General features: G+C 44.1%; 2 protein-coding genes across 2 annotated transcripts in view; both read right to left on the bottom strand.

Moving 5' to 3' along the window:
• The window catches only part of mast2 (microtubule associated serine/threonine kinase 2), a 307,698-nt gene extending 300,765 nt beyond the window's left edge, over positions 1-6,933 (bottom strand). The window contains 1 exon segment of the mRNA XM_029708046.1: positions 5,870-6,933. Within this exon segment, the coding sequence (XP_029563906.1) occupies positions 5,870-5,944 (75 nt within the window). The 5' untranslated portion in view covers positions 5,945-6,933.
• Positions 6,934-7,073: 140 nt separating this feature from the next.
• The window catches only part of pde4dip (phosphodiesterase 4D interacting protein), a gene marked incomplete at its 5' end in the record, with an annotated part of 81,340 nt that continues 70,042 nt past the window's right edge, over positions 7,074-18,371 (bottom strand). Inside the window, 5 exon segments of the mRNA XM_029708045.1 lie at positions 7,074-8,586; positions 10,569-10,647; positions 11,242-11,288; positions 15,927-16,062; positions 16,310-16,453. Coding sequence (XP_029563905.1) covers positions 8,417-8,586; positions 10,569-10,647; positions 11,242-11,288; positions 15,927-16,062; positions 16,310-16,453 — 576 coding nt within the window.

The following is an 18,371-nucleotide window of genomic DNA, read 5'->3' on the forward strand; positions in this document are numbered from 1 at the left end:
TCATAATTCTGCATAATGAGGTAGTAATAATAATTACTCTTCTTCGCTCCTTGCAGCTGCACCCCCTCTCTCATCTCACTCCCGGACCCCTTTATGGGGACATTAGCCACTGGTTCTGGATGAATCACACCCAGTCAGTTTGCCTGGGCCTGGGCAGCCTGGCAGCACTGGGACCTACAGCTGGGGGCCCGCCATGGCTATTCCAGAGCAATAGCTCCTCAGTGGCAGTCAGTCACTGAGGAGCTAGGGGGGGGGGCCTACCAGCTAAACAGGCCTGGTAGAGCCTATGTCATATCTGGCCTTGGTCTGCTAGAGGAGCGTCAGAGAGAAAAGAGAGAAGCTGCTGCTGTTGGTTAATGGATAACCTAAGAGATCTCTAATGAGCAGGAGAGCAGAGCAGGGAGGAACCTCAGCCTAGTCAGTCAGAGACATCCTGATGTCCTGATCTATACCGGAGTAACAGAGACCTGAGGACAGGAAGGTGGCTCTAAAGTACAGGAGGGAGAGTTGTCCACTCACTGCAACAACAAAAAGGTAGATACATGCCATGAAACATAGCATAGGACTAGCAAAATACAAAAATAGGCAATGTTGGCACTGAGGAAATAACAGTTGATGCCCCTTGGTTAAAATAACTAGAGCTGTGATCAAACTGAAAAGGATCATTTGTGTTAAAAGGGAAGAGAATAGACAACATCAATGGATGTATTGTAACATTCAAAACAAAAAAATAAAAGTCATTGACTTGAACTTGTTTTTAACAACAGTTGCAAACTCAACGGTATGGAGCAATAACAAGCCACTATTGGTACTGTGCTGCTGAGTTGGAGCAAAGCACTTTGAGAAAAACATTTCACTGTTATCTTCTTCACCTGTATCCTACTCAACTCATATTCTGGAATCATTTAAAAAATGTATCTGTGAAGGTTTCCATTCCGTGTGAAGTATGGCCATTCTATACAATAAGGGTTAGCAACAAGGTCTTAGTCATCTCCATCCTATTTGTACAGTAACTCAACTGTCAGCAGCATGAAATGTGGAAATGTGAACAGACATGAACCCTTCTGTCGGTGAATAAGGGGCATGCATGGCCCATTACAGCATAGAATACTACAATCAGATAGGATAAATCAGATAGAGACTGATTTTTTCTGTATGAAAACATCCACAGTGCTCGGCTGAACTCCCTGTAGCTTCATGTTATCTAACCAATCCCAAAGCCTCTTTGCTGAACGAGTCATCAAATAAATTCTGAGGGAATGTTGATCAAACAATGTTTTTAAAGCTACATAACTATGAAAAGCCGATTTGGATAAAAAAAACAGTTTATATAACATTGTTTGCTGCCAGTGTATATCCCAGCCATCTGTCCTGGCTGTGTGTTGGGGCCAACGGAATCCTGTCTTATCTCTTGTAGGTCAGTCTAATACCATTTCACAGAGCAAATAGACATGGATCTACAATTAACAAAAATATAAAACGCCACATGTAACATGTTGGTTCCATTATCTGAAATAAAAGATCCCTGAAATGTTCCATATGTACAAAAAGCTTATTTCTATTAAATGTTTAGCACAAATTTGTTTACATCCCTATTAGTGTAAATTTCTCTAATGCCAAGATAATCCATCCACCTGACAGGTGTGGCATATCAAGAAGCTGATTGAACAGCATGGTCATTACACAGGTGCACCTTGTGCTGGGGACAATAAAAGGCCACTCTAAAATGTGCCATACAACACAATGCCACAGACATCTCAAGTTGAGGGAGCATGCAATTGGCATGCTGACTGCAGGAATGTCCAACAGAGCTGTTGCCAGAGAATTTTATGTTCATTGCTCTACCATAAGCCGCCTCCAACGTCTTTTTAGATAATTTGGCAATACGTCCAACCGGCATCACAACAAGGCCAGCCCAGGACCTCCACATCCGGCTTCTTCACCTGTGGGATTGTCTGAGACCAGCCACCCGGAAAGCTGATGAAACATTTGTGTCTGCAATAAATCCCTTTTGTGGGGAAAACTCATTCTGATTGGCTGGGACTGGCTCCCCAGTGGGTGGGCGTATATGAACTGTAACTCAGTAAAATTGTTGCATGTATATATTTGAAGGAGAGCTGCACACTCTAGGAGCTCAGATGAAATAATTGAATAACCAACTTTTCGACAGACAAACTGTCTTCATCAGGGTGTAATGACAAACACTGCGGGTCACTAGTTTATATGGTCAAAGGGCTCCCGAGTGGCACAGCGATCTAAGGCGCTGCATCTCAGTGCTACAGGCATCACTACAGCCCCTGGTTGGATTCCAGGCTGTATCACAACCGGCCGTGATTGGGAGTCCCATAGGGCAGCGCACAATTGGCCCAGCGTCGTCCAGGTTAGGCCGTCATTGTAAATAAGAATTTGTTCTTAACTGACTTGCCTAGTTAAATAAATAACAATTTAAGGACACAGTATATAAAGCCCAGTCAACCACCTATGCCTTGAAACACCATTCAGACATACTCAATATAGGATTGTGTTGGTTTACAGCCACATACACAATTATTATTCCTTTATTTCAACAAGGAACACAGACTGAGACCAATGCAATGAAGAGACAACTAAAGTTATTTTGCTTCCGCAGCTCTGCTCTGCTTATCATGAGACTATGTCTTCTAAAGCTAGGCTATATGTTCCCAGGGCATTGAGACATTTAGAACACAGAAGAGCCTGTGTGAAACAGCCCCTTGGCATATATCCCCTCCTTTCACCATATAAAAAACACAAATGTACAACACTGCAATGTGCAGCATTCATAATCCCTGCAGATTTCAGCCGTGTCTCAATATGGGCTAATTCGTTTTGCAAAAAGAACAGCCTCTGTTTCTGTTGTAACTGACACACTGAAGCAGGAGTCATTTCCGGTTGTTTATTACCTGAAGACATTACCCTAGTTCAGGTGTCCAAAAGTTACTGTTCTACTGCTGTTCCAACACACACTCCTTGAGACCCAGTCCCAGATCAACCAGAGCCACAGATCAACCAGAACCCCATATCAACCAGAACCCCAGATCAACCAGAACCCCATATCAACCAGAACCCCAGATCAACCAGAACCCCAGATCAACCAGAACCCCAGATCAACCAGAACCCCAGATCAACCAGAGCCCCAGATCAACCAGAACCCCAGATCAACCAGAACCCCAGATCAACCAGATCAACCACAGCCCCAGATCAACCAGATCAACCACAGCCCCAGATCAACCAGATCAACCACAGCCCCAGATCAACCAGAGCCCCAGATCAACCAGAGCCCCAGATCAACCAGATCAACCACAGCCCCAGATCAACCAGAGCCCCAGATCAACCAGAGCCCCAGATCAACCACAGCCCCAGATCAACCACAGCCCCAGATCAACCACAGCCCCAGATGAACCACAGCCCCAGATGAACCACAGCCCCAGATGAACCACAGCCCCAGATGAACCACAGCCCCAGATCAACCACAGCCCCAGATCAACCACAGCCCCAGATCAACCACAGCCCCAGATCAACCACAGATCAACCAGAACCCCAGATCAACCAGAACCCCAGATCAACCAGAACCCCAGATCAACCAGAACCCCAGATCAAGCAGATCAACCACAGCCCCAGATCAACCAGAGCCCCAGATCAACCAGAGCCCCAGATCAACCAGATCAACCACAGCCCCAGATCAACCACAGCCCCAGATCAACCACAGCCCCAGATCAACCACAGCCCCAGATCAACCACAGCCCCAGATCAACCACAGCCCCAGATGAACCAGATCAACCACAGCCCCAGATCAACCACAGCCCCAGATCAACCAGAGAAAATGAGGCCCATTCATGGCTCAGTGTGTCAATTTGAAAACACAAGGTCAAACACCACAGTAGGAGTAAGCAAATGAACCAGTAGCTGCAAGCTGTCTTGTAACACTGGTGCAATAGATAATCTGGATCACAGTGAAGCGCTACTGTGATACAGTTGTTTTACTGGACCGTGCTGTGTTTTTACTGCTTAAATATACCATGTCAATAAGGCTAGCCCAGTGGCCAGTAAACCTGAGCTGGACCAAAGGAGTTAAACAGCAGTACACTGAACCAACTGCACAATATGGAGACAAACTGCAGCCCTTCATTAAACAGTAACTAGGAAGAAGGACAAGGCTAGGGTGGTAATGCAGTCACATAAATCCCAAGGTAAGGTTTGACTTAGTTAATCCTTTGTTTGAAGAGGATGTGTGTCTGCCAATTGTGTCAGGGCCAGAGACCTCAGACCACCTTAGGAGTGTCACCTGACAGTGACATCATTATAACCCACAGTTCTGGATGTCAAAGTGTCAAAGACCGACTGCAGGGGGAAAGGTTCCTGTGTGCACTGAATGTGTATACTACTGTGTGAACAGCACACCCATTTGCTTCCACCCAAAACTACATAAAACTGCCAGCAATGAACACATAAACATTTCTGTCTGGCATTCCACAATATCATAAAGCAACTCCCCCAGTCGAGATCAAACTGCCTCCCTCCCAACACACTAATCTGGTTAGAAAATACTCCAGATTTTTCTCATAGGTGCTTATAAATGAGAACACAGTGCAAAGCTTTGCTCTCCAAAATGCTGCTGAAAGTAAAACTATTTGTGAAAAGAAATGTGGAGCATCAGAGCAGATTACCTTTTATGACCTCAAGATACCTTTTATGACATCAAGATCCCCAGAGAGTGGGTGGAGCAATATATTACACCACCTATCACTCAATCAATGCTAACTTTCTAGTTACGATACCATACTTCAAAACAGCAATAAACTACTGTAAGTCTTCTATGTTCCAGAGGGCCAATTTTATATGAGGGTTTATTGATTATGAAATATGAATGAGACATAAAATATTGAGAGTGAGTTGTTGTTGAGCAGCACTGAAATCAACATTATTGGGAATGCTGATCCTGACCTTGTGCATTATTATTTTTCTGAGCGCCAACGATGTTCTAGCCGTAATATTAGAAATTCAACTCCCATCCCATTTACCCTAAAGGCCAAACACTGTGGTGCTCCCTGCCAGATAATTCTCCCAATAACAACTGGCATGTTAGCTCCCCTCCTCCTCTAGTCATAACATCTTGCAGAGAGCATACATACAGTATTCACATGACAAATGGGAGTGCTTAGGAAAGCATCTTAGGAGTACTGATCTAATTACCCAGTCTATTCATTATGATCTGAAAATGCAAAACAGATGAGACGCTTTATGAATACTGGCCCTGATCTGGTTAGTGGTTATGGTATGGTGCTGCTCCCTGGGGCAGTGAACTAGCAGAACAGACTAAATGACACCACCTGCTCCCTCACTGGGACTAAAACATGCCTCAACAACATAATCCCAAGTCAAGTGCTCATTGACCTCTGCCCTTCTTATCCACCCTGTGCACTGTCTTTCACTCCATTCTGAAATGTATCAGATTAAGTCAGTGTTTAGATAGATTGAAAGTAGGAGTGAGGTCATGCAGTGCAGCAGGTGACCCGATTTAACGCAGGTTGGCCAGATAAGGCTGTATATACATTATTATATAGATTTATAAGAGATTCATGCAAGGACCAATCAGCAACCAATGAATAGAAATTGCGAAAACAAATCAGAAAATAGCATGTCAATCAATCAGTTTGACGTGTATTCAGTACAATCAATAACCAAGCAATACCCAGTAAAATCACAGTTCTTGATTTCTGCATCTATAAAAAGGTAGCGAGCTAGCTAGGTTACATTCGTGGGACCCAAACCTTTATTTTAGTTAGGCTTACTTTGTATTGTAGCTAGCTGGTCTAGGCTACTGAAGAACACTCTTGTCATGACAACTCACCACATCTTTCGCCGCTGTCCCGCTTCCGTGCTGGTCCGGAATTAGTTTTTGGTTTTTATTTTCGTTTTTCTTCATTTTCTCACGTGGAAAAAAATAAATGTGTTTCACAGATATCTGACTCTGCTCAGCTAATTTATGCTAGGCTAGCCAGCTAACTGTATTGACGTCTTCCTCGTATTTCCTTAGGAAACTTGAAATTCATATTTGCTGCTGCTGTGATGTGTTCAGCAAGTCCAACTGGTGCCAAATCCGACCGTAGAAATAAACCCCCGTTCAAATTAACTTGTTGGCACAAACAGACCAAATGAGCCTCGGCAACTGCAGTAATGTCCCAACTATGTTGACAGGTTGTCAGTCGCTTGGTTGCTGTAGTTACAAGCTAGCTAGCTCTCTAGTTAACGTAGTTATCTTTTTCCTGGCTACTGCGTTTTACGCGCCACCTTTATGTAGCTTACTGGCTAGCTAGCTAGCTGAGAAAACCTAACTAGCAAGGGTATCGAGCGAACAAAATGAAAGGCGAGGTCGTACAATTACCAGTACACCAAAAAACGATATTAATTTTTCCGAACTCCACGCACACCCTTCGCTATCAGACAGACCTGGATGGATGGCTAGCTAGAATCAAGCTAAGCCAGCTTCGTTGCTAGCTAACGTTACCTGGAAAAGACACCTTGTCATTGTAACACTTGGCATTTTTTCTTGACAGGTGACGTAGCAGAAATGTTCGAGTTTCTTCCATCCAACTTAATGGTAAGTAAATTGTATTATTATTCACGAATATCTCTCGATCGGTTGTCCTCGCTGTCGCTTTCAAATGGTCAGTCTTCCATCGTCGCCGGTGTGAGCTGCTGATTTGGTGATCTGTGACTGTGTGCGGACTGTGTAGTCACGATTCGCTTCCTGACTCTCCTCTCACGTTTCAACTGCAGTGCCTCCTGCTCCTAGACCACTGATCTAGGTTCAGCATGTCTTCAAGTTGCCAAAATGCAATACATTCGAAAGTAATTAAGATCTGACCTGTAATCAGCTTTCCATATGTAAACTAGACAAGGTGTACGCACTGAATATAAACATGCAGCGCGTGGCATGGGATCCCAGTGTAGATGAGTGAAGAGTTGGTGTCTGCTGCCATCTCTTGGTTGAAATGGGTAAATGTTCTAACTTGAGCACTTCAAATGACTGTGTAAAAAAGAAACCGTAGAGACATGTTTTCAACATTTATAGAAATCTTCCAAGAACAAACATAATTAATATTTTAGTCCCGTTTTATTGAAAAGCTTCTCCCTAAAACAACAAGGGCTTGTAAGTATCATTTCACGGTATTTGACAAATAAAATTGGATTTATTATATAACACATGCATAAAAAATAAATGCAGCCCTTGACCTTGACACCAGACCCCTCTTCCTGACACAAAAAAGCTGTTTTAATGTGCACCCCTGCCATTATGTACATACATCTTATACAGATACAGCGTTGCATATCTCAGTGTAAGAAACCAAGTTTTCACATATCCTGCTGATGATTGTCACATATTTTGTTAATAGAAAATAACATCTATGGTTACCACAACAGAAGAAGAAAAAATCTAATCAAAATAATATTGACATTTTTTTGTCTTAGAGGGGTTTAAATGTTAGCCCAAATTAAAACAACTTTACAAATTTGGAGAAAAAAACATTGTGTGGTCCATTCGCCTCTGAGGCATTTCTGTTTAAAATCTAAAAAATTACAACTTATTTTGGACCAAGCACCAAATGCTCCTGTCACTTTCTTAAATAGGTCATTGGAATAAATCAGCAGGTCATAGTTGAATGTATTGCAGCTGGCAGCAGTATGCCGCCTGCTTTAAGGACTTAGGTCGAGAGACTAGATTTAAAGCTGGGAACAATCTTTACATCTTTAGTATGGTTACAGGTTCTAGCATTTCAGCAGGAAGACAGTTCTAGGGTCAACCCATCCATAGGATCTTTAAAATCTGAATAGTGTTTACATCTTGTGACATCAGTAACAGACAATTTCAATGGCAGAAGAAGTATCGTACGAAACAGGAATCTAACATCTATAAATATGGCTTTTTTTCCCTCAAACAACATGCAACTACTTTACACATACACACACTTACAAACTTGCCTTGTTAGAAGCGAAAAGGAAGCACTTTAGTCTTGTTTGGCTTTTTAAAAGCCTCTATTCCTGGCTTGCTCAAGGTTGATTATCATAGGATCCTTGAAGAGGTTTCATATAGAGCTCAAAACATAATATATGTCTCAGGTAAAATAGGGGAAGCACTTCAGTTGAGGTACCTTCGTAACACCTACATAAGCTATACATAACACCTGACATAAGACAGTCGTCGACATTCATTAACCACTGTTCCGCTTGGCATAAAACAGCATCACAGAGAGCACCTGGCTGAACCCCTACTGACTATCAGACAGTCTCCCCTCAACTAAAGTGTTCTCCCTATTTAACCAGAAACCTGGGATGTCCCGTGTTTCACAGGAAGTATCCTGTCTCCCAGTATTAGGAGGAAGTTGGAGCTGGTGCATCACAAAGAAGCTGCCTGTAGGGAACCCGGTATGTCAACCCCATGGGTCAGACCCTGGGTATTAGGCCACAGGACCGTAGGGGTCCTGGGTGATGGAGCCTGGATCTGGGGTTTCACGATACCCCAACCAGCAGACTGGGTGAGCTCACAGAAACCTCTTGGGTTTTCACCTGAGTGGAAGGAAGAGGCAAAAGAGGATGGACGGGTCAGCATTCTTACAGTAGTAGTCAACAGTTTGGACACACCTACTCATTCAAGGGTTTTTCTTTGACAGCTTTGCACACTCTTGGCATTCTCTCAACCAGCGTCATGAGGTAGTCACCTGGAATGCATTTCAATTAACAGGTGTGCCTTGTTAAAAGTACATTTGTGGAATTTATTTCCTTCTTAATGTGTTTGAGCCAATCAGTTGTATTGTAACAAGGTAGGGGTGGTATACAGAAGATAGCCCTATTTGGTAAAATACCGAGTCCATATTATGGCAAGAACAGCTCAAATAAGCAAAGAGAAATGACAGTCCATCATTACTTTAAGACGCGAAGTTCAGTCAATCCGGAATATTTCAAGAACTTTTAAAGTTTGCAAAAACCATCAAGCGCTATGATGAAACTGGCTCTTATGAGGACCGCCACAGGAATGGAAGACCCAGAGTTCCCTCTGCTGCAGAGGATAAGTTCATTAGAGTCACCAGCCTCAGAATTTGCAGCCAAATAAATTCTTCCCAGAGTTCAAGTAACAGACACATCTCAACATCAACTGTTCAGAGGAGACTGTGTGAATCAGGTCTTCATGGTTGAATTACTGCAAAGAAACCACTACTAAAGGACACCAATAAGAAGAAGACTTGCTTGGGCCAAGAAACGCGAGCAATGAACATTAGACCGGTGGAAATCTGTTCTTTGGTCTGATGAGTCCAAATTTGAGATTTTTGGCTCCAACCTCTGTGTCTTTGTGAGACGCAGAGAAGGTGAACGGATGATCATGAAGCTGGTTGAGAGAATGCCAAGAGTGTGCAAAGCTGTCATCAGAGACAAAGGGTGGCCAATTTGAAGAATCTTAAATATAAAATACATCTTGATTTGTTTAACACTTTGTTGTTACTATATGATTCCATATGTGTTATTTAATAGTTTTGATGTCTTCACTAATATTCTAGAATGTAGAAAATAGTAAAAATAAAGAAAACCCTTGAATGAGTAGGTGTGTCCAAACTTTTGATTGGTACTGTATATATAGTATATATTTCATGTTACTATGTAATGTCATGACTTATGTCATGTGGATTCATTGCGTTATCTGACGTAAGACAATGAAAACACTCCATCAATGATTACCTCAAATTGTCTTCACATGCTTATTTATTTCCACTCTAACCTAAACATAGTCAATTTAACACACACACACACACACACACACACACACACACACACACACACACACACATTCAAGTAGGTCACTAAAATCTGCTGATGGTAGGCCTACAACAAGTATGATCCCAATAAGTAGGTGTTAGAAAATGTTATATGTACAATGGTATTACAAAATAAAAATGTTCAACCAAGTGATTGTGTCAAAGAGGGGATAATGCACTGCTGTTTAATGCTAGTAGGCCTCATATTCTATGAAGGAAGCTGGTTAAAGGCCCAGTGCCGTCAAAATTCAGTTTTCCTGTGTTTTCTAAATTGTACAACAGCTGATGAAGTGAACACTGTAAATGTGTGCAAAAATGTGATCAGTGTTATTTCACACAGGACCTTCTAATCTGCAGTTTTTAAATGAGTGGAGTTTTGGCTCGCCTGGTGACAACACCAGGCTGTATAAGTTTATATACAAATAACAAAGACAGCTCCAAACCTTGCTGCCAATAACAGGTCATTTTCAGGTTACATATCCCTCCCAATAGACCCCTCCAATTAGGCCTCTTATTTAGACCACTCCCAGACAGGTTAGGAAAATTAATGCTTGAGAAAGTTTTTGTTGTTGTTGACCATTTTAATGGAAAACAATTATAGTAAGGTACTTCATTGTTACTCAGAAACAATTTGATATTGAGATAAAAACAGCTGCATTTGGGCCTTTAAAGATAGGCAGGGTGGATTACTGGATGCTGATACAGGCACACTGACAGGCACAGCATGCCAGGGAGTCGTACCTTTACCAACCCAGTGATGGGAGGAAGGGGAGGAGGGGAAAGAAGTGAGGCCAAGGGAGGACATTCTCTGCTCATTCTCCTGGAATAACTCAAGGAAGAGCGAGAGAGGGAGCGAAATAGATAGAGAGACAAATATAGAGAGTGCATGTGAGAGAGGAGGCCGGCTGAGAGAGAAAGGGGTAAAGGAGATGGAATACCTAACTGTGATATTTCTTAAGAAGTAGATTAAGAGCATTAAGAGGGTGTGAGTTCTAGAGGGTGGAGAGTTCTAGAGGGTGGAGAGTTCTAGAGGGTGGAGAGTTCTAGAGGGTGGAGAGTTCTAGAGGGTGGTGAAGTCTAGAGGGTGAGAGTTCTGGAGGGTGAGAGTTCTGGAGGGTGTGAGTTCTAGAGCGTGGTGAGTTCTAGAGGGTGGTGAAGTCTAGAGGGTGGTGAAGTCTAGAGGGTGGTGAAGTCTAAAGGGTGGTGAAGTCTAGAGGGTGGTGAAGTCTAAAGGGTGAGAGTTCTAAAGGGTGTTGAGTTCTAGAGGGTGGTGAGTTCTAGAGAGTGAGAGTTCTAGAGAGTGAGAGTTCTAGAGGGTGGTGAGTTCTAGAGGTGGAGAGTTCTAGAGGTGTTGAGTTCTAGAGAATGTGAGAAGAAATCAATAAGTCAGATCCTGCAAAAAAGGTGAGCTCACCTCTAAGTTTGTCCGTGCCTTCTTCAAGACATCCTTTGTTCTTGACACTGTAAACAATCAGAAACAAAACTGTTGTGATTAATCTGTGACTATCACCCATCACTTCAACACACATACAAACACAAAAGTAAGTAATTCATTCCCAAGGCCCTCACACAATCGGTGCTGACACACGCACACTCACACGCACACACACACATACACACACACAGACATATAGAGACAGAGAGAAACATATAGAGACATAGACAAAGAGAGACATAGGGAGAAACATAGAGAGACAGACAGAGAGAAACATAGACAGAGAAAAACATAGAGAGACATAGACAGAGAGAAACATAGAGAGACAGACATAGAGAAACATGTAGAGACGGACAGAGAGAAATATAGAGAGACATAGACAGACATAGACAGAAAGAAACATAGAGACATAGACAGAGAGACATAGAGAGACATAGATATGGAGACATAGAGAGACAGACATAGACAGAGAGAGAAATAGAGAGAAACATAGAGAGACAGACAGAGAGAGACAGGGAGAAAGACAGGGAGAAAGAGACAGGGAGAAAGACAGAGAGAAACATAGAGAGACAGACAGAGAGACAGAGAGAAAGACAGAGACAAAGACAGAGAAGGAGACAGAGAGACGCAGAAAGACAGAGACAGAAAGACAGACAGAGACAGAGAGACAGACAGACAGAGACAGGAGCTGTGATCCTTCAGTCCTTACATAACACCAGATGTCACCACAGCATTAGTATCCAGTATGGGAGTTACAGAGAGGGGAGGAATGACGAACAAAGGAATGAACAAAAGGGAAGATACATGACTGGGCATATAAGGAGAAGATAGGACAGGGGGGAGAGAAAGAAGAACACAGAGGAGGGAGGGGAAGGAGGGGAGAGGTAGAAAAGGAGAAGTGGAAGAGGAGAGATATAGGACCAAGAGGAGGAGAGTGGTAGGAGTCACTCACGTTGACTGAAGTGGAAGAGGAGAGATATAGGACCAAGAGGAGGAGAGTGGTAGGAGTCACTCACGTTGACTGAAGTGGAAGAGGAGAGATATAGGACCAAGAGGAGGAGAGTGGTAGGAGTCACTCACGTTGACTGAAGTGGAAGAGGAGAGATATAGGACCAAGAGGAGGAGAGTGGTAGGAGTCACTCACGTTGACTGAAGTGGAAGAGGAGAGATATAGGACCAAGAGGAGGAGAGTGGTAGGAGTCACTCACGTTGACTGAAGTGGAAGAGGAGAGATATAGGACCAAGAGGAGGAGAGTGGTAGGAGTCACTCACGTTGACTGAAGTGGAAGAGGAGAGATATAGGACCAAGAGGAGGAGAGTGGTAGGAGTCACTCACGTTGACTGAAGTGGAAGAGGAGAGATATAGGACCAAGAGGAGGAGAGTGGTAGGAGTCACTCACGTTGACTGAAGTGGAAGAGGAGAGATATAGGACCAAGAGGAGGAGAGTGGTAGGAGTCACTCACGTTGACTGAAGTGGAAGAGGAGAGATATAGGACCAAGAGGAGGAGAGTGGTAGGAGTCACTCACGTTGACTGAAGTGGAAGAGGAGAGATATAGGACCAAGAGGAGGAGAGTGGTAGGAGTCACTCACGTTGACTGAAGTGGAAGAGGAGAGATATAGGACCAAGAGGAGGAGAGTGGTAGGAGTCACTCACGTTGACTGAAGTGGAAGAGGAGAGATATAGGACCAAGAGGAGGAGAGTGGTAGGAGTCACTCACGTTGACTGAAGTGGAAGAGGAGAGATATAGGACCAAGAGGAGGAGAGTGGTAGGAGTCACTCACGTTGACTGAAGTGGAAGAGGAGAGATATAGGACCAAGAGGAGGAGAGTGGTAGGAGTCACTCACGTTGACTGAAGTGGAAGAGGAGAGATATAGGACCAAGAGGAGGAGAGTGGTAGGAGTCACTCACGTTGACTGAAGTGGAAGAGGAGAGATATAGGACCAAGAGGAGGAGAGTGGTAGGAGTCACTCACGTTGACTGAAGTGGAAGAGGAGAGATATAGGACCAAGAGGAGGAGAGTGGTAGGAGTCACTCACGTTGACTGAAGTGGAAGAGGAGAGATATAGGACCAAGAGGAGGAGAGTGGTAGGAGTCACTCACGTTGACTGAAGTGGAAGAGGAGAGATATAGGACCAAGAGGAGGAGAGTGGTAGGAGTCACTCACGTTGACTGAAGTGGAAGAGGAGAGATATAGGACCAAGAGGAGGAGAGTGGTAGGAGTCACTCACGTTGACTGAAGTGGAAGAGGAGAGATATAGGACCAAGAGGAGGAGAGTGGTAGGAGTCACTCACGTTGACTGAAGTGGAAGAGGAGAGATATAGGACCAAGAGGAGGAGAGTGGTAGGAGTCACTCACGTTGACTGAAGTGGAAGAGGAGAGATATAGGACCAAGAGGAGGAGAGTGGTAGGAGTCACTCACGTTGACTGAAGTGGAAGAGGAGAGATATAGGACCAAGAGGAGGAGAGTGGTAGGAGTCACTCACGTTGACTGAAGTGGAAGAGGAGAGATATAGGACCAAGAGGAGGAGAGTGGTAGGAGTCACTCACGTTGACTGAAGTGGAAGAGGAGAGATATAGGACCAAGAGGAGGAGAGTGGTAGGAGTCACTCACGTTGACTGAAGTGGAAGAGGAGAGATATAGGACCAAGAGGAGGAGAGTGGTAGGAGTCACTCACGTTGACTGAAGTGGAAGAGGAGAGATATAGGACCAAGAGGAGGAGAGTGGTAGGAGTCACTCACGTTGACTGAAGTGGAAGAGGAGAGATATAGGACCAAGAGGAGGAGAGTGGTAGGAGTCACTCACGTTGACTGAAGTGGAAGAGGAGAGATATAGGACCAAGAGGAGGAGAGTGGTAGGAGTCACTCACGTTGACTGAAGTGGAAGAGGAGAGATATAGGACCAAGAGGAGGAGAGTGGTAGGAGTCACTCACGTTGACTGAAGTGGAAGAGGAGAGATATAGGACCAAGAGGAGGAGAGTGGTAGGAGTCACTCACGTTGACTGAAGTGGAAGAGGAGAGATATAGGACCAAGAGGAGGAGAGTGGTAGGAGTCACTCACGTTGACTGAAGTGGAAGAGGAGAGATATAGGACCAAGAGGAGGAGAGTGGTAGGAGTCACTCACGTTGACTGAAGTGGAAGAGGAGAGATATAGGACCAAGAGGAGGAGAGTGGTAGGAGTCACTCACGTTGACTGAAGTGGAAGAGGAGAGATATAGGACCAAGAGGAGGAGAGTGGTAGGAGTCACTCACGTTGACTGAAGTGGAAGAGGAGAGATATAGGACCAAGAGGAGGAGAGTGGTAGGAGTCACTCACGTTGACTGAAGTGGAAGAGGAGAGATATAGGACCAAGAGGAGGAGAGTGGTAGGAGTCACTCACGTTGACTGAAGTGGAAGAGGAGAGATATAGGACCAAGAGGAGGAGAGTGGTAGGAGTCACTCACGTTGACTGAAGTGGAAGAGGAGAGATATAGGACCAAGAGGAGGAGAGTGGTAGGAGTCACTCACGTTGACTGAAGTGGAAGAGGAGAGATATAGGACCAAGAGGAGGAGAGTGGTAGGAGTCACTCACGTTGACTGAAGTGGAAGAGGAGAGATATAGGACCAAGAGGAGGAGAGTGGTAGGAGTCACTCACGTTGACTGAAGTGGAAGAGGAGAGATATAGGACCAAGAGGAGGAGAGTGGTAGGAGTCACTCACGTTGACTGAAGTGGAAGAGGAGAGATATAGGACCAAGAGGAGGAGAGTGGTAGGAGTCACTCACGTTGACTGAAGTGGAAGAGGAGAGATATAGGACCAAGAGGAGGAGAGTGGTAGGAGTCACTCACGTTGACTGAAGTGGAAGAGGAGAGATATAGGACCAAGAGGAGGAGAGTGGTAGGAGTCACTCACGTTGACTGAAGTGGAAGAGGAGAGATATAGGACCAAGAGGAGGAGAGTGGTAGGAGTCACTCACGTTGACTGAAGTGGAAGAGGAGAGATATAGGACCAAGAGGAGGAGAGTGGTAGGAGTCACTCACGTTGACTGAAGTGGAAGAGGAGAGATATAGGACCAAGAGGAGGAGAGTGGTAGGAGTCACTCACGTTGACTGAAGTGGAAGAGGAGAGATATAGGACCAAGAGGAGGAGAGTGGTAGGAGTCACTCACGTTGACTGAAGTGGAAGAGGAGAGATATAGGACCAAGAGGAGGAGAGTGGTAGGAGTCACTCACGTTGACTGAAGTGGAAGAGGAGAGATATAGGACCAAGAGGAGGAGAGTGGTAGGAGTCACTCACGTTGACTGAAGTGGAAGAGGAGAGATATAGGACCAAGAGGAGGAGAGTGGTAGGAGTCACTCACGTTGACTGAAGTGGAAGAGGAGAGATATAGGACCAAGAGGAGGAGAGTGGTAGGAGTCACTCACGTTGACTGAAGTGGAAGAGGAGAGATATAGGACCAAGAGGAGGAGAGTGGTAGGAGTCACTCACGTTGACTGAAGTGGAAGAGGAGAGATATAGGACCAAGAGGAGGAGAGTGGTAGGAGTCACTCACGTTGACTGAAGTGGAAGAGGAGAGATATAGGACCAAGAGGAGGAGAGTGGTAGGAGTCACTCACGTTGACTGAAGTGGAAGAGGAGAGATATAGGACCAAGAGGAGGAGAGTGGTAGGAGTCACTCACGTTGACTGACGATGAAGTGTTCCATACTGTCTTTGGTGCGGTTGGAGCTTTTCAGTCTCTCCATGGCGTCCTTTAGAGCCTCCTCCTGCTCTGAGATCCGCTGACGCATCGTGTGGACCTCCTTTAAAGACAGCTCCTGGACACACACACACACACACACACAGACAGACAGATAAAACACACTGTCACACTTCAGAAATCTACAGATCTGTAAAGAGCAGTGAGGTTACAGGGAGTCCACCTAGTGACAAATCCATTAACAAAAATCAACACTAAAGCATACATACACACTCTCAAACATGATCAGTGACACACATGACACAGCATAAGGAAATACCCTTCATTTAACTCTTACAAACAAACAAAGAGTAAAAGATTCTGACCGTCTTGGTGCTCTGAGTGGACCCCTCACTATTGGGCAGTGCTGCCCTCCAGAACATTCTGAGCAGGGAGCTGGCATCCTCAAGGATCTTCCTCAGGGTCGTAGAGCAGGTCAGCAGACTCCTCACACAGCCAGGGTCCACAGGCTGGCACACACAGAAAGAGAGAGAGAGATCCACAGAAAAAGTTAGACTAAACTAATCTAACTAAAACACAGGTAAACAATCCAAAAGATTAACATATTTTCAGCTCAACTAGCTACCGTATACTGTAGACCACACAACTAAGATAAAACCAGCTCAACTAGCTATACTGTAGACAACACTACTGAGATAAAACCAGCTCAACTAGCTATACAACACTACTGATATGAAACCAGCTCAACTAGCTATACAACACTACTGAGATAAAACCAGCTCAACTAGCTATACAACACTACTGAGATAAAACCAGCTCAACTAGCTATACAACACTACTGAGATAAAACCAGCTCAACTAGCTATACAACACTACTGAGATGAAACCAGCTCAACTAGCTATACTGTATACAACACTACTGATATGAAACCAGCTCAACTAGCTATACTGTAGACAACACTACTGATATGAAACCAGCTCAACTAGCTATACAAACTACTGAGATAAAACCAGCTCAACTAGCTATACTGTATACAACACTACTGAGATAAAACCAGCTCAACTATCTATACTGTAGACAACACTACTGAGATGAAACCAGCTCAACTAGCTATACTGTAGACAACACTACTGATATGAAACCAGCTCAACTAGCTATACTGTAGACAACACTACTGAGATGAAACCAGCTCAACTAGCTAAACTGTAGACAACACTACTGAGATGAAACCAGCTCAACTATCTATACTGTAGACAACACTACTGAGATGAAACCAGCTCAACTAGCTATACTGTAGACAACACTACTGAGATGAAACCAGCTCAACTAGCTATACTGTAGACAACACTACTGAGATGAAACCAGCTCAACTAGCTATACAAACTACTGAGATAAAACCAGCTCAACTAGCTATACTGTAGACAACACTACTGAGATGAAACCAGCTCAACTAGCTATACTGTAGACAACACTACTGAGATGAAACCAGCTCAACTAGCTATACAAACTACTGAGATGAAACCAGCTCAACTAGCTATACTGTATACAACACTACTGATATGAAACCAGCTCAACTAGCTATACTGTAGACAACACTACTGATATGAAACCAGCTCAACTAGCTATACTGTAGACAACACTACTGATATGAAACCAGCTCAACTAGCTATACTGTATACAACACTACTGATATGAAACCAGCTCAACTAGTTATACTGTAGACAACACTACTGATATGAAACCAGCTCAACTATCTATACTGTAGACAACACTACTGATATGAAACCAGCTCAACTAGCTATACTGTATACAACACTACTGAGATGAAACCAGCTCAACTAGCTATACAAACTACTGAGATAAAACCAGCTCAACTAGCTATACTGTATACAACACTACTGAGATGAAACCAGCTCAACTAGCTATACTGTAGACAACACTACTGAGATGAAACCAGCTCAACAACACTACTGAAAATGTCCAGAAACAAAGAACTTTCTTCTGAAACTCGTCAGTCTATTCTTGTTCTGAGAAATGAAGGCTATTCCATGCGAGAAATTGCCAAGAAACTGAAGATCTCGTACAACGCTGTGTACTACTCCCTTCACAGAACAGCACAAACTGGCTCTAACCAGAATAGAAAGAAGAGTGGGAGGACCCGGTGCACAACTGAGCAAGAGGACAAGTACATTACAATGTCTAGTTTGAGAAACAGACACCTCTCAAGTCCTCAACTGGCAGCTTCATTTAATAGTACCCACAAAACCCCAGTCTCAACATCAACAGTGAAGAGGCGACTCCGGGATGCTGGCCTTCTAGGCAGAGTTGCAAAGAAAAAGCCATATCTCAGACTGGCCAATAAAAAGAAAAGATTAAGATGAGCAAAGGAACACAGACACTGAACAGTGGAACTCTGCCTAGAAGGC

Source organism: Salmo trutta, chromosome 22, assembly GCF_901001165.1.
Source record: "Salmo trutta chromosome 22, fSalTru1.1, whole genome shotgun sequence".
NCBI classification, from domain to species: Eukaryota; Metazoa; Chordata; class Actinopteri; order Salmoniformes; family Salmonidae; genus Salmo; species Salmo trutta.